At 45.3% G+C, this 15,296-nt stretch overlaps 1 protein-coding gene across 1 annotated transcript; it reads right to left on the bottom strand.

Annotated features, from left to right (window-relative positions):
* Positions 1-6,023: 6,023 nt before the first annotated feature.
* Atoh1 (atonal bHLH transcription factor 1) lies at positions 6,024-8,108 on the bottom strand. Its single transcript, XM_021191750.1, has one exon. It carries the CDS (start codon positions 7,911-7,913, stop codon positions 6,858-6,860), a length of 1,056 nt encoding a protein of 351 aa, XP_021047409.1. The 5' UTR covers positions 7,914-8,108; the 3' UTR covers positions 6,024-6,857.
* Between the last annotated feature and the right edge of the window lie 7,188 nt (positions 8,109-15,296).

Below are 15,296 nucleotides of genomic sequence, written 5' to 3'. Positions count from 1 at the left end.
TGGATGAATCTGGAGGATATTATCCTTAGTGAGATAACCCAGTCACAAAAGAAGTCACTAGATATGCACTCACTGATAAGTGGATATTAGTCCAGAAACCTAGAATACCCAAGATACAATTTGCAAAACACAAGAAAACCAAGAAGAAGGAAGACCAACGTGTGGATTCTTCATTCCTCCCTAGAATAAGGAACAAAATACACATGAAAGGAGTTACAGAGACAAAGTTTGGAGCTAAGAAGAAAGGATGGACTTTCCAGAGACTAACCCACAGGGGAATCCATCCAATCATTAGCCACCAAACCCAGACACTATTGCACATGCCAGAAAGATTTTGCTAAAGGGACCCTGATATAGCTGACTCTTGTGAGGCTCCGCCAGAGTCTGGCAAACCCAGAAGTGGATGCTCACAGTCAGCTATTAAATGAAACACAGGGCCCCAATGGAGGAGCTAGAGAAAGTACCCAAAGGAGCTGAAGGGGTCTGCAACCCTGTAGGTGGAACAATATGAACTAACCAGTACCCCTAGAGCTCGTGTCTCTAGCTGCATATGTAGCAGAAGATGACCTAATAGGCCATCACTGGGAAGAGAGGCCCCTTGGTCTTGCCCCAGTACAGGGGAAGGCCAGGGCCAAGAAGTGGGAGTGAGTGGGTAGGGGAGCAGGGGTGGGGGAGGGTATAGAGAACTTTCAGGATAGCATTGGAAAATGTAAATAAAGAAAATATTTAATAAAAAAATAAGATTAAAAAAAAAAAAAAGAAACAGTTGCTCAGGTCTAGAAGTAGAAGCTCTAATCACCAAAGCAAATTGCAGTTTCCTTAGACACTAGCCTTTTATTTAGGCTCTGCGTGTTTCCCGATTACCATTGTCAACACAAAGGACTGTATCCTCACTTATCAGAGTGGCTAATCCTTCCATCAATGTGGATGACTCTCTGTTCTGACTGTAATTACTACAAAGCAATGGGACCTTAGCCTACACATTTAAGCTGAGGACTTCCTGGTAGCCCTGACTCACGGATCTGCTCATCTCTTAGTTTGTTTAGCCTGAGCAAATTCTTATTCCTTGCTTTTACAAGCACCATGATTATGACTTTAGCTTCCTTCTCCTATCTCTCTCGTGTTAGTGAAGAGCTGAATGAATGCATTGTAGCTCTTGTACCAATGCCTCCATGCTCCTCACCACCCCTGCTGGCACTTGCCCCAGCCCCCATAGCCCTAAAGCTAGGCCAAGCCCTGAGACCCAAGAAGCCAGCTTGCTTCTCACTAAGGGGTGGGTAAGGGGACACAAACAAATGTAAATGGGGTAAGGGGAAACTTTTAGGCTCAGGTCATAAATAGGCAAGTCAAGGAGTCCATTGAAGACTGGATTATCTGTGCTCTAGGAGTTGTCTGCTTGTGTCCGATTCACCACGATTCACCACAGGAACCAGGAAATGCAGATTCAAGTTATTTCCCCCACCTATTGAGTCAATGTGTCTTGGGTTAAAAAAAAAATTTTTTTTCAGGAAAAAAAAAATCTGCTAGCTGGTTTTCTGAAACATCTGCCATCGTGGATAAAGAAAAGACCCGCTATGACAGTTAGGGCCCGGATCTCTCCTAAAACACAAAGAATGATGTCTGCTCCTTAATTGCTGGGTCAGATGGGGCCTGGGGAATGTAGAAGCCTTCCTAATCCTGGAGAGTAGGTAGAGGGCCGGAAGTTGGGCCAGCTCTGGAGGACTTTCTACAGGCCCCAAACCAGCAGCCATCCCCCACACACAACCCTCGAGAGGAAAGGGATGGGGTGGTTCCTAGGACAGCAGCTCAGACAGGACTTCTAGCCTCCTTCATCAGATACCTTGACTCTACAATCAGAATCGTGGCTTTGAAAGAGATTCTGTACTTTCCCTTGGTAATATATAGGTCTGCCTTCCGGTTGAAGAACTTCTAGGCTTGGTGGAACGAGCGAACTTGTAGAGTGGGCCCTGCCTCGTTAGAGATTTAACACAGAAGTCCGATTTGTTTGGGACCGAAAGAGGCAGAGCTGACCCTGGAGGGACCTAAAATCCGTGTGCCCTTCGTTCTTCTTAAAAAGCAAAGGAGAGATGAGTGAGGGTCGTGTGATTGACAAGTGGATGACAGCATCCACAAACACTGGTCTTTAAACTCTGAATATTAACCGTATTTTTTAAAGTGGTTGAGAATAGCGCAGACCGAGGAAATCCTGTCTTAAAGTGGAAAGGAGACTGGATCTCCGAGCAGGCGGAGCTCTATGTCAGGCGTCTGTCAGGGAGCACTTCTGGTCCCCACCCGCGCGGGATGCGCTGGCTTCCCGATCCTTGCTGGTTCACTGCTTCAGGTGCCCGAGCCCCCGCTCTCTCCCGCTGTCGCCGCCGCCCTCATCCCCTCCCCTAGGCTTTGCTTGGCTCTGGTTTAAGCAAGCTCCTTTTCTGGCGGGGCTGTTAGTTGCCGGGAGGTGCAGTGGGCAGTGGCGGCTCCCGCTGCGCAGCTGGGGACCAGAGGGGCCCGGGCGAGTGGGGGTGGGTGCGGCGAGAGGCTCTGGCTTCTGTAAACTCTGCCGGTGGGGGGCCAAGCAAGGCTGTCTACGAGGAGGAGGCCGAGGTTGAGGAGGCCGGGGAGGGTGACGACGGTGTTAAATGTGGCCGCGCAGCTCCCCGGGGAGCGGCCTGAAAGCGAGTGCGCTCACCAGCTGACAGCGCGTGCTCCGCTCCAGACGCTCCGCACCGGGGCCAGGAGCCTCTGCCAGCCCCTCTATTGTCAGCCGCTCTCTAATTAAGAAACACTCACATTACGGCAAACTACCCCCACGCTTCTTGGTTCCTGTCCTTTCCTTTATCTTCCTCCGACTTCTCTCCTCCCCTGCCTCTCCCCTGTGTCCTGGGATTTAACCCATTCTCCACTCCCTTTTGCCTTTTTCAGTTAGGAGCGGAGAAGCAAAGGGGGTGTGTGTGTGACTCGTTGCCTGGGGAGACACTAGGCCTGGGGTGCGGAGAAGACTAAACGTACACTCGGCTTTATTTTTAGCCCCTCCTTACCCTGTGTCCTACGTCTTCTCAAGAAAAGAACCGCAAACATTTCAGTGGCCACCTGTCTTTGCCAGTGATCTTCACCTCTCACCAGCAAGCGCTCTGTCCAGGTTGGAGCTAGAAGGGGCTCTGTTTCCTTCCTTTCCTTTCTTGAACTTTTAAGTTAGCAGAGGAGATTTATATTCCAAGACAAACTTCAATAAAATCACAACTTTGGGGCTCAGTTTTAAATCTTTAAAATCAATAGGAAGACCTTAGCTCTGGTCTCCTTCTTGGCTCAGAATGAGGAAGTTACTCCCCCTCCCTTTCTGGTAGACGTGCCATTCGCAATGCCCCATGAAGAACGTGTTAAACTTGCCTGTTGCCAAAAACAATCTTCCTTCAGCTCCCCGTGAAATCAAATAAGTTTCCAAAAGTGTGGTGAGCCAAAACCTTCAACAAATAAAAATGTTAGCTGGCTGAGGGCAAAGACAGAATATAAAACAAGCTGTTTAAAGTATAGAAAACTCTGGAAAACACCAGCAGTGTCCCAAAGAACTAACCCGATTTATCTATCTTCATTACTTTAAGAAGTGCTGACTCTTTGTTTGTTTGGGTGATATTAAGCATGCCTAACTTGCATACATAGCTGATGCCTTTGGTAGTATCTTAGATACTTGGATCCGACTTTAGAAGGTAGAAGCTAATTGCTAATAATGGAGAGAAAGGAACCAGTCAGCATGGCAGGAGTGGTCTGGCATATGGGGAATGAGCGCTCAGAAATACTCAATATTCAAGTTTCCAAAATATTAATGAGATTATAGCAACCTGCAGCTATATGTTACAGCTTGTTAATGGGGTGTGAGAGAGGGAGCTGCCAAACGTTTGTTATGCAAACTTCATTGCAGGACCTTGGAGTGGATCTCTTTCAAAGAAATGCGAGCATTAAAAGAAAGAAAGAAAGAAAGAAAGAAAGAAAGAAAGAAAGAAAGAAAGAAAGAAAAGAGAGAGAAAGAAAGAAAGAGAAATGAAGAAAAGGAAAGAAATGGGATGAAGAAAAAAGGTTAAAGTTTTAATTTGAACGTTGAGCACACAATTTGCCACAAAATAGTCGGACTTTGTTCCCATCGGGATGAGCTAGAAGAATTTTCCGTTGCCTTTCCATCAATTTGATATAGAATTAAAGTTTGAAATTCTGGTATGATTGTTTTCCTCCTGAGAAGGGGTGAACAGGACTTGCTCACTCAGAGAGGTGAAATGGAAGTTGTGCTCACCAAGGCAGCAAACATCCATCTGGACCTTAGATAGACACAACTCCCAACCATTCATTTTGCTGAAGAAGAAATCTGCTGCAGGCTCCCTGATCTGGTGATAAGGAACACTATGTGCAGTCATGGACGTTGGCATTTTCTGACTGTGTGTTTAGCTGCCATTTCATTATCTATAAAATGATGTGAAGGACAGTGCTGCCTGTGCTCTTTCTATTTTCTCAGTCAACGAAAATGATGATGAAACCTTTTTCCTGGTTGGTTAACACAAAGTGGGTGGTTTTAAAATTTTGGTTGTCTTCTTTGGGAGGAAAAGGGTTCCCCCCTTTCCTTTCTCGTATTTCCAGCATGTTAAAAATCCCAGTCACCCTGATACACACACACATAGGAAAGACCACACCAAGCCAAATAATATGAAGTATGCATATAAGAGTTGACCCTCTGGTCTTGCTCATTTGTTTTTATCTGGTTTGTTTATTAAAAGAAAAATGAAAATGTGTCCAAAGCAATTGTTTGGCTTTTTGTTTTTGTTATGCTTTTCAGCAATATAAAGATCCCCGATGCTTGTCTTAGTGGGTTATCTAAGGGCAGGTGTATTGTTCCTTTCCTGGAAAGTGTCCCTAGCCACCCAGAATGCCTCCCAGAGAGCTGGCTGACAGAACTGCTAAACTTCCCTGGAAAGGCTTCTACAGAAAGTCACTGAGTGATCAGCAGAGGATTCTGCAATTCTTCCACAAAGGAAGAAAACCTGCGCTTCCTGGGACAGCGCTTTTTCTACAGCTGCAATCTGTGAAGTTTTCCTTGTACTAAGGTGATGACAAGAGTAGGATACAAGAACTAGCCAACTAACGCCCTTTATTTTGTGGGGTACCCTCATTTGTTACGACAAAGAAGACAATGAATTTGCTTATAGCCCAACCCTCAAAATCAGAGAGTATTATGGACACGAGTTTAATGAATACCACTACACCGAAATTAGCCAATCAAATGCATTGTAAAAGTTCCAATTTCTAATCTCTACACATTCTGCATTAGCTCTCCTAAGACCTCTGATTCTGAGATCCCAGAATAGATTCCTACCTGGTATAGACACCTGGGATTAGTGTAATAGCTCACTTAAGTTTCTGCAGCTGACTTAGAAAGTACTTGATTGATTTGTTCTGGGGGGAAAAAAATTAAAGGCCAATGCTAGCTTTGTATTGGAAGAAGTTGAGTTTGAAAATAAAAAACTTCATTGGGGGGGTCAGTATTAGTAAAGGCTTCTAGCTTCTTATTGGTGAAACAATGGTTGCCAATCTATCTTTTCCATCAAGTTCTTTTCCATTGTCCTCCTCCCTTTCTGTAGCTATCTCCCCCTACAGATCATGAGCTGTCCCGTGTACCTGAAAAGTTTTCAGGTGTGTGTGTGTGTGTGTGTGTGTGTGTGTGTGTGAAGGTAAATAGGTAATTTCAGTGATATTAACCAGCATGGACCAAAGCCATGGAGACAGAGGGCACTGGCTTCTCTTGGAGGTTGTTGACTCTTAGAAGTAGGGACACTGAACGATCCTGGCCAGCCAAAAGCAAACCATGATGCAAAGCTGGGTACATCTAATCTCACAATTTACTGTGTATCCGATCTTACTGTAGGATACTAGATTTGCAATATTCTTTAAACCAGCAAATCTCATAAATTTTACAAGATCACTTACAACTTATCTTTAATGTTTTACTGGAACAGAACACGTGACAACTAAAAGGGTTTTTTCGAGTTTATTTTATCATTTGTAAAAGAGCATACATACATAAAGAAATGGCAACTGGATTTGCTAAATCAAAATAAAATGATCTCGAGTAGAAAATGTAAAAAAAAAAAAGCAATTAAGTAGAAATGGGTCCAAATACGCAACAATAAATAACTTTTCTAATGTTAACAAAGCAAAATAAAATTGACCAAATACCTTTGACACTACATAATTTTTTAAATATTCATTTGCAAAAACAAACATTTGCAAAGAGTTTAATGATTATAAGTGGCTGTTTTTAAAATCAAAAGTTGGTCTGCAATTGGCAGTTGAGTTTCTTCAAGGCAGCGCAGCGGTCAGTGATGAAGTGCATGTGTTCTGGGTCCGCTAGACACACTAGGTGTTTAAGCTCCACAAATACTGTTATCTGCCCCAGCATTTTAACAACGCAAAAGTCCGTATTCAGTAAAGCACCCAATGCGGGTCTCAAAAGCAGTTGGGGAAACAACTTCAAAGACTAACTCCCTTATTTGTGAGTGCGCGCAACACACAGGGATGAATGCCCAAGATATAAAATAAGTGAAACCCAGACCAGAGATACGACATTTTAGCAGCATATTGGCAGTATGGACCATGAAACGATGCCACGTAAAGGTACATGTAACGATACGGTATCGGTATCTACATACAGAGGAAGCAGAAGGTAGGAGGAAGGGGATTGGAAGAGCTGCAGCCGTCCGGAAGTCATGATCGCCACAGACCAAACATTAAAGGGTGCGGGGATTATTTGTCGCGGGGCTTCCCGCGCTCTAGGAAGGGCATTTGGTTGTCTCAGTTTTCCGGGAGCTGTTACCTTCCTAACTGGCCTCATCAGAGTCACTGTAATGAGAGTGGGGGGAAAACTCTCCGTCACTTCTGTGGGACCTGGGAGATGTTTTGCTGCTGTCCTCCTGTACAGGCTGCAGGATGCCCCCAGGCAGCGAAGGCGACAGGTCCTTCTGTGCCATCATTGCTGTTAGGGCCCTGTCCTCGAAGGCTGGGAAGTGCAAAGCGTCCAGCTGCACCGAATAACCCCCAGAGGAAGCTGGGCCGGAGAAGCGAGTCCGGCAAGGCCCGGGTTGGGTAGATCTCGGGCCCCCTCCCGGAGCTGGCTGAGCCCCAGCTAACGCAGAGACTCCCGCACCTCCTTCATATGAGGAGGCGGTGCGAAGGTGATGGTGGTCATTTTTGCAGGAAGCTGCGGGCGGCGGTGGCTGCTCTCCGACACTGGGAGTCTGCAGCAACTCCGACAGAGCGTTGATGTAGATCTGGGCCATCTGTAGGGTCTCGTATTTGGACAGCTTCTTGTCATTGTTGAAGGACGGGATAACGTTGCGCAGCTGGTCGAAGGCGTGGTTCAGCCCGTGCATCCTGCGCCGCTCCCTTGCGTTTGCTGCCAGCCGCCTTTGCTTCTGTACCCCATTCACCTGTTTGCTGGAAGGGGCTCGCTGGCGGCTGCAGCCCAGCTCGTCCACTACAACCCCGCCCTTCAGCTTGCACAGTTGTTCCCGCACTTTGACGGGTCCGGGGCTCTTGATGAGGCCGGCACAGCCGCTTCTCCTTACCAGCTCACCCTGGCTGTCAGGCTCGTCCCGGGGCGCCGCGGCCTCGGCGGCACCCAGCTCGGGAGAATGCAGCAGATACTGGGCGGCGCGTGCCGTGCAGAGGCCCTGCAAAGTGGGAGTCAGCCAGGCGCGTGGGTCGGTGCTATCCAGGAGGGACAGTTCTGCCGGGTAGACGGGATGGTCTCTCGTCTGCAGGGTAGCAGGTGGCTGTGGCGTCAGCGGCGGGACGTGGTGAGTCTGGGGATGGCTATGGTGATCCCCCAACTCTTTTACCTCAGCCCACTCTTCTGCATGCAGCAGGCGGGACATCGCACTGCAATGGCTCGGAGGTGCCGTGTTAGAGGAGGTGCTGGCAGCCCAGTTCAAAGAAAGGGAAAAGCCCCGAACAACAACAAAAACCTTCCTAGTCTCTTCTGCAAGGTCTGATTTTTTTTTTTTTCTCTTCCTCCTCTGACCCTCCCCCTCTCACTCGGAGATCGCACACCAGGTCGCGTGCAACGAAGCTTCTCCGGTTGCTGAAGGCGCTGCGCCCCTTTAAAAAGCGGCACGCGCCAGTGTATCTCCCCCGGCTCCCCTCCCAGCCCCCTCCTTGCGCCAGTCGCGTGTCTGCTCACTCAAAGAAGGGGGCGGGCAGGCGCGTGCGAGGAGCCAATCAAAGAGTTTTTACACCCAGTGAAAAGTTACTGTGTGCTGAGGACTTCAGCTCTGGCTCTGGAAAAAAAAAAAAAAAAAAATTCCCCCTTGTCCCTCAAGTCAGTTCTGGAAATTCATATGTTAATTGTGGGGCTGTAATTCGACTCCTGAGGGTGTCACCTCCCAGGCGACGAGAGGTGGGGGGAGGGGGAGAAGGGGCTCCAGACTGGTGTCCTAGCGTCCCCAGCTCAGACGTGACTCAGGGTAGGCGGCTCTCGGCCAAGCTGGACGCGCCTAGAGACTTCAGGGCACCAACGTAGAGAAGCCCGCCTGCCCTAGATCCCTCCAAGCCTGGATCACAGCTCTCAAGAAACTAAAATCGCTAATGTACAATGTGACAGAAATACATATAGAGAGGTGTGTATAAAGCTCTTACCTATTGCACATTTAATTTGTAGAAGTGTTAAGTGGCGTCTAATCAAAAAATCAGAACAAGGTGAAAACCATTCGCTTCTGGGAACGTATTTCTTAATTTTTACTGCGTCTGCATCTCTTGATCCACATGGTACTTGGATTTTTTTTTTTTAATGTAGTCTCTCTCTCTCTCTCTTTTTTTTTTAATGGAAAGTAAAGCTGCGGTATAGTTATGACAAACCATAATCGGGATTGCCCTAGGAGCCTTTGAGCGTGTTTCTTAGGGCCCGTTAGGGTTTCGGTCTGCAAAAAACCCTTCGCGGAGGATATCGCGCTAGGGAGGCGATATCGAAAGGGATCTGGCAAATAGTTTCAACACTCACAGCGTAGGACTCATTGACGCAGAGCCACAGGAGGCTGCCGGAATTAGTGCGAAAGGTCCTTGAGTTTGTGATTCTGGGCATTTTGAAACTGCTGCCTGGGAGGCCCGGGTTTACTAGTGCGCGTGGCTTCTTGCGCAAACGCCCAGAAACCACAGTCAAACCCACCTGTCCCTGTTTAGTTAGGGTGTTCACTCCCTCTATAAACCGCTCCCCTCCTACCTCTTTAGCCCTCCGCTTGGTAGTTTATCACAAAGAGCCAATCAGAAACTTCCTGGCTCCGGACACGCCCCGGCTTGCTCCTAGTGCTCTCCAGCTTGGGCTTTCTTCGTCCCTGGGGCACCAGAGTGGGTGGCAACTGTGGCTGGTGCTTTCGATTTTCAGGGTGGTTGCTATCCTAGGAGGACTTTCGTCTTCCGGCAGATGGTACCGCAGAAAGCTCCCTGGAACCTGTCTTTGCAGGGTCCAGTGCCGTTGAAATGTTCCGCTAGCAGGGACTTGATCCAACCTGCCATCTGGAGCTCCTTGTGCAAAGGATTTCAGCGGTTGGAGTAAACTAGTGTTTATATCTCATCAAGATAGAGGACAGAAGAGAGTTCAAAGTTATCGTCAGCCTTCACCCGTATCTCTACTTCCTGTGTGCCCATTTGCTACCGTATAAAGAACAGTCTCGGGCCTTCCGATACTGACAGAAAGATCAGAGGAGCCCTTTTCTTAAAGAGTGTAAGCTCTGCAGAAATAAATACTCTAACAATAGATGGGGATAGACATGTAAATCAAGAAGTAACCCCAAACCTAAAAGACAACCATCGATGACAATAAAGGAAAAGGTAATGTTTTTGTTTGGGGGGTACAGCATTCTTCTGCATTTTTGGAGACTGACCTGGGTACTGTTGAAATCAACCAACACTGTCACTGTACCTAGCTTTACTAACTGTCACTCACAATCTGAAAAGCAAGACTTTCTAGTAACCGAGGGACCCAACATCATCATTTGTGTATGAAAGGCAACGGGCAAGGCAACGGGAGTAGCTAGAGCCTGGAAAGGCTAGGTAGCCATGAAGGCTTTGTTCCTCATTTGGTGACTTCTCTGAACTGTTAGCTGAAAGATAGAAGTTTTTCACAAGATGTCAGTACTAAATGTGCAGGGCGCTCAAATTTTCCTGGGATTTCTATCCTCCAGGTATTTTATTTGCATCTTAAATTTAACCACAAAACTTCCAAATACTTGTTTTTCTTAATGCTCAGACAGACTCAAGGAATATAGACAAATGTTTGCACAACACTTTTTATGCCACTGGTCTTATTTTATCAGATTTACCCAACACTCACTAATGTAATTTCTTTTTAAAGAGCAAATCTCAATTATTGTGTAAAGAAATAGATTATTTTAGGACTTCTAGGGACTGTGTGGACATTTCTGTAATTAGTGGTATGATATTTCTTTGGTTTCGACTATGGATCTGTTTCTCTTCCCTTTCTCCTTCTCCTTTCCATTAGCTGAGTAATAGAGGCCCGAGTGTGTCCATGGGATTGGAGCCTGCTTAGTGTGAACAGAGTGTCCCTGGGGAAGGTTTGGATTGGGGTGTCAGAACACAGAGTGGAGTGAATATTTATGGGTGCTGGATGGTAGAATAGCAGCTCAGAGTGAAGCCTTCCCTGTGTGTGGATACCAGATTACTTTAAAAAATTGGATAGGGAAATAAATTCTTGAGAAAAACATCAGAGGCTTATCACTATCAGAGATCTACTTATAAATTTACTAAGAGCTTGGGTTAAAATTTCAGATTTTTATTTGAATTTAAAGTTTTGGGTACACGTGGGTAAGTGACATATAAACAGATACAGATAAGCGTGTGATTAGAACACCAAAATGTATTTCTATGTATAGTCTTTCGCTCTCAGAGCCTGACATCAGTCATGAACATAGCCAATAAGACTTGAAGTTTCCAAACAGGATCCAGGATTCTTGGGAGATTAAGTTTCCAGAATAAGACAGGAAGTGTGTACATACACGCACACATACACACACGTTCACACACACACACATGGACACACACATACACACTCACACAAATACACACTCACACTCTCATACACACACTCACATTCCCACTTACATACCTACACACAAATTTACATACACCCACACTCACACAAACATTAAGGGAGCGCTCAGAGAATAATGGAAACATGACAAAAGATCACAAAGGTCTGCTTGAAGCAGCTATTAACGACACAAAGGACAATTTCAGTATCAAAATAAGAAAGAACAATAAGTTACCTGAACTTTTGCAAAATGGGATCTATAAATTATTATTATGGACAGAGTAAATGAGTTCACTGAATGTTTTATAAGTACTACTTGCTATGTGGTAATTTAAAAAAATAGCTGACCTATCATCCTTCAGGACTTTAATATTGCCTCGGCTACATGACTGAAGTTTGTATTGCCAGTAATGGTAAAAATGAGCTTATTTGGCATTTGTTAGGCTGCCGAGTCTGGTTTCTATGATGATATTATCCAAAATGCCTGTCCTTAATCCAATCGAGAGAAAACATTAATCCAACCCTAACTGGGGTACACTGTAGGAAGTAGTAAGCTCATAAGCATTAAAAGTGTGAAGAGTACAAAATAGAATGTCACTAGCCTTCCCTGGCTAGCAGAGGATGAAGGAACATGATAAGGATAACCCAGTTGAGGCCCGAGTTCAAGCTGGACCTCCTCTACTGGGCAACACTGTTGGAAAACTAGCAAAACTTACCAGAGAAATAGTTGATGTTTCATTTCTTGGTTTTGATGGCTACTTTGTAGCTTCATAAGAGATCAACCTCCCCCCCCTTTTTTTAATTAGATGTTTTCTTCATTTACATTTCAAATGCTATCCTCTTTCCTAGTTTCTTCTCTGAAAATTACCTATACCCTCCCCCCTCCCCTTGCTCCCCAACCCACCCACTCCCACTTCCTGGCATTGTCATTCCCCTATACTAGAGCATAGAATCTTTGCAAGACCAGGGGCCCCTCCTCCCATTGATGGCTGACTGGGCCATTCTCTGCTACATATGCAGCTAGAGACACCAGCTCTGGGGGTTACNGGTTAGTTCATATTGTTCCTCCTATAGGGCTGCAGACCCCTTCAGCTCCTTGAATATTTTCTCTAGCTCCTTCATTGGGGGCCCTGTGTTCCATCTAATAGATGACTGATCATCCACTTCTGTATTTGCCAGGCACTGGCATAGCCTCACAGGAGATAGCTATATCAGGGTAAAGTGTGGATACTTTGTTCCTTCTTAGAAGGGGGAACAAAATAGCCATGGAAGGAGTTACAGAGACAAAGTTCAGAGCTGAGACTGAACCCACTCCGGGATCCATCCTGTAAACAAGCACCAAACCCAGACACTATTGCACAGGCCAGCAAGATTTTGCTGACCAACCTCCTTTTAGAGGAGTGTTTGGGCCACACTGGCCTCATTTGCTCCTCTGCACCAAACACCTTCCCCACCTAGGGCCATCACATGTACTCTTTCTTGCCTGTTCTTTCCTTGCCTAACTTTCTTCTACTCAACCTTCAAAGGAACAGTCCCTGATTCCTGTAGAAATATCCTCTGGTGGTGGAATTCTTGTGGTACATTATATTTATTTTCTTTCGTATTTGTCGTCATAATCAAATAATTATTACTGTGACTGTTTAGTATTTGTCTGTTCTGTTTCCCTGCACCCTGGTTGGTGAGGCATTCTGTTCTGGGATCTATTATGTGAGCCTCATCACAGAAGCTGGCTGCCTTTCACTCTAGGTGAGTGATCTTTACTGCTTATTTTATCAGTGCTTGGAGAAGTGCTCTAGAAGATAATGTGTAAGAGACACAAAGCCACACACTTCGTGCTGATGCCTAGGTGTCCTTCTGTGTAACATCCCCATGTCTTCTTGTCCCCACTCTTTCAGTGTTGCTGTTTACAGGTCACTGATTGGTCAGGCGCTCTCTAGGAACTTTCATGCAGTCTCACCTTAGGCTGCTTCCTTCCCTCTTTCCATGAAACTTGTAACAAAGCCCACCATGCAGGACATCTCCTCAACCTTCCATTACAACACCAAGTCAGACTGGAATTCACAGGAGGCCTCTGTCACCTTGCAAACATAGTAAGTTACATCATCCCCAAATCATGCCCTAGCATTTCCTTCTGTTTTTCCTCTGGTAGCATCGATATAACTAAATAATGGAATGAGTTGAGCATCGGCCTATGTAGCTTGCTCATGTTTCTGAATTTACTCATTTTGTTCTGGAATGTACTATTTCCAGAATGTACCAAATTATTATTGTGCCCTCTTTCTCAAACTTACGACTTGATATGGTATCCAGCTAAAAGTAGTTCCTGTTGCAAAGTGACTTACACTCACCTGACAGCTCGGGCTCCTCTTAGGTCTACTAGCACACCAGGGTCCACTTTGGGAATGGCAGGTAGCTGTCTGATGTAGACGGCATGGCTTTGCTTCATGACCTTATATATCTTTTCCACAGCAAGAGTGTGCAAAAGACCATTGATTCTTAAGCTATAAAAGTCCTCTAGCAACATGGGGTTTTCTGGATCACATGTTATATGTGACAAAGATAATTATAATCGTGATTAAAGTTTGTTGCAAACTTTTACTCAAAACTAGTTTCTACCTGAGTCAACTGATAAGTGACTCTGTGATTTTAGTTGCTGAATGTGGCATGCATTCTCAACAGCTAGCCAGAGTTAATAAACACACTAAGTATCAAAGTGAGCAAGGAGTAAGGGCTTCCATGTTTCTTTGACAGACTCTTCACATGCCACAAGCAAAATTCTGAAACATCACTAACTTGACAAGATCCTGAATCTTTGTAGGGTTAATCTCCCACTTTCTGTCCAACACGTGAGTCCTATGAGTATTCTTACATGTCTCCTTTCTCCTCTTTGGGTGCAATTAAAGTGACAGTTAATAGAATGGACTACTAACCTCTGATAGAAGGCCCTGGGTATCAAGATCCCTCTATAATGAGAACTATGTTGAGACATAATGTTGACATTATTGTCAAGACCAGGAACACATGTCATTGCTTAAGCCAAGCAAATGTTAACTTCCCAAAATCCTTTCTGATAACCTCACCAGATCCTTAGCTTCCTGAGAAGTGTCATCATCTATGATCCAGTTAGTATTTTCAGGTGTCTCAGTGGCCAAGTAATCAGGCACATGGTACAGGGTGTGCTTCCTTTATCCATAAGTAGCTCATACCTTTGAGAATGAAGAACAAAATCTCCATCATTCCATCTAGGTCATGAAACATTTTCTGATTTTCTCTCTTGGAGAAGGGACATGTTTGGAAGCTTTAACTTATTCTTTACTGCCATTTTGGAATTTCATTAAAACATTAGAGAACAGTTATAAGGTTTCTGAAATTTCCTAAACACATCTACCCATGTTATTCAGTTCTCTACTACTATGATAAAATAGCCAAGGATGAATTTTTTTCAACCTATTCAGGCCTTGGGCACCCTGTTAAAGTCTCAGTGAGTTTGTATCAGTCCTTTGTGTCTGGAAGATACTGTTTCTTTCCAGTTGCCTACCACCTCTGGCTCTTAGCATCATTCTGCCTCCTCTTTCTTATAGTTAAGAGCCCTGTGAGGAGGGGTCTGTTAACAACATCCCATTTAGGTCTGAGTGCTCCAAAGCCATTTACTTTCTATATATTGTCTAGCTGTGAGTCACCCCTTTGCCATCAACTGCAAGAAGGAGCTTCTCTGATGAGAGTTGAGGAAGGCACAGATCTATTGGTATAGCAGTGTGACCTTAGGCATCACTTTATTGCTATATTCCTTTACAGAATTATAGTAATAGGTTGTCCCATAGACCCACGACCTAGACCTATCTACCTATCTAGTCGTGGGTTCTTGGCCACTTCGCTCTATTTCACAGCCTTAAATCCTTTTAAAAAGTAGCTATTTACTGCTGTGGTATCTGTGCCACTGTCGTCCTGGTGTATCTTGCAGGCAGATCTCTGTTGCAAGGCACCAGGCTGGTGGCTAGGTGAAACTGATGATCACTTCTCTCCTCTGATAGGATGCAGAGAACCTTCCAGCACAGTGAATGGTAGTCCACAGAGATGAAACTTCACTGGGCAGCAGTTTCGTTTCTCCATGTTTGGTGACATAAGGGACTGTTGTCTTCTGCAATAGGGCCTTACCATCAGGTTATGGGAAGTAAGCAACAGCTTTGACAATAACCTATGATGTTTGTGAGTAGTG

This window comes from Mus pahari, chromosome 2 (genome assembly GCF_900095145.1).
Source record: "Mus pahari chromosome 2, PAHARI_EIJ_v1.1, whole genome shotgun sequence".
NCBI lineage: Eukaryota > Metazoa > Chordata > Mammalia > Rodentia > Muridae > Mus > Mus pahari.
The sequence above is the reverse complement of the archived record's forward strand: the minus strand, read 5'-3'. Positions and strand labels throughout refer to the sequence as shown.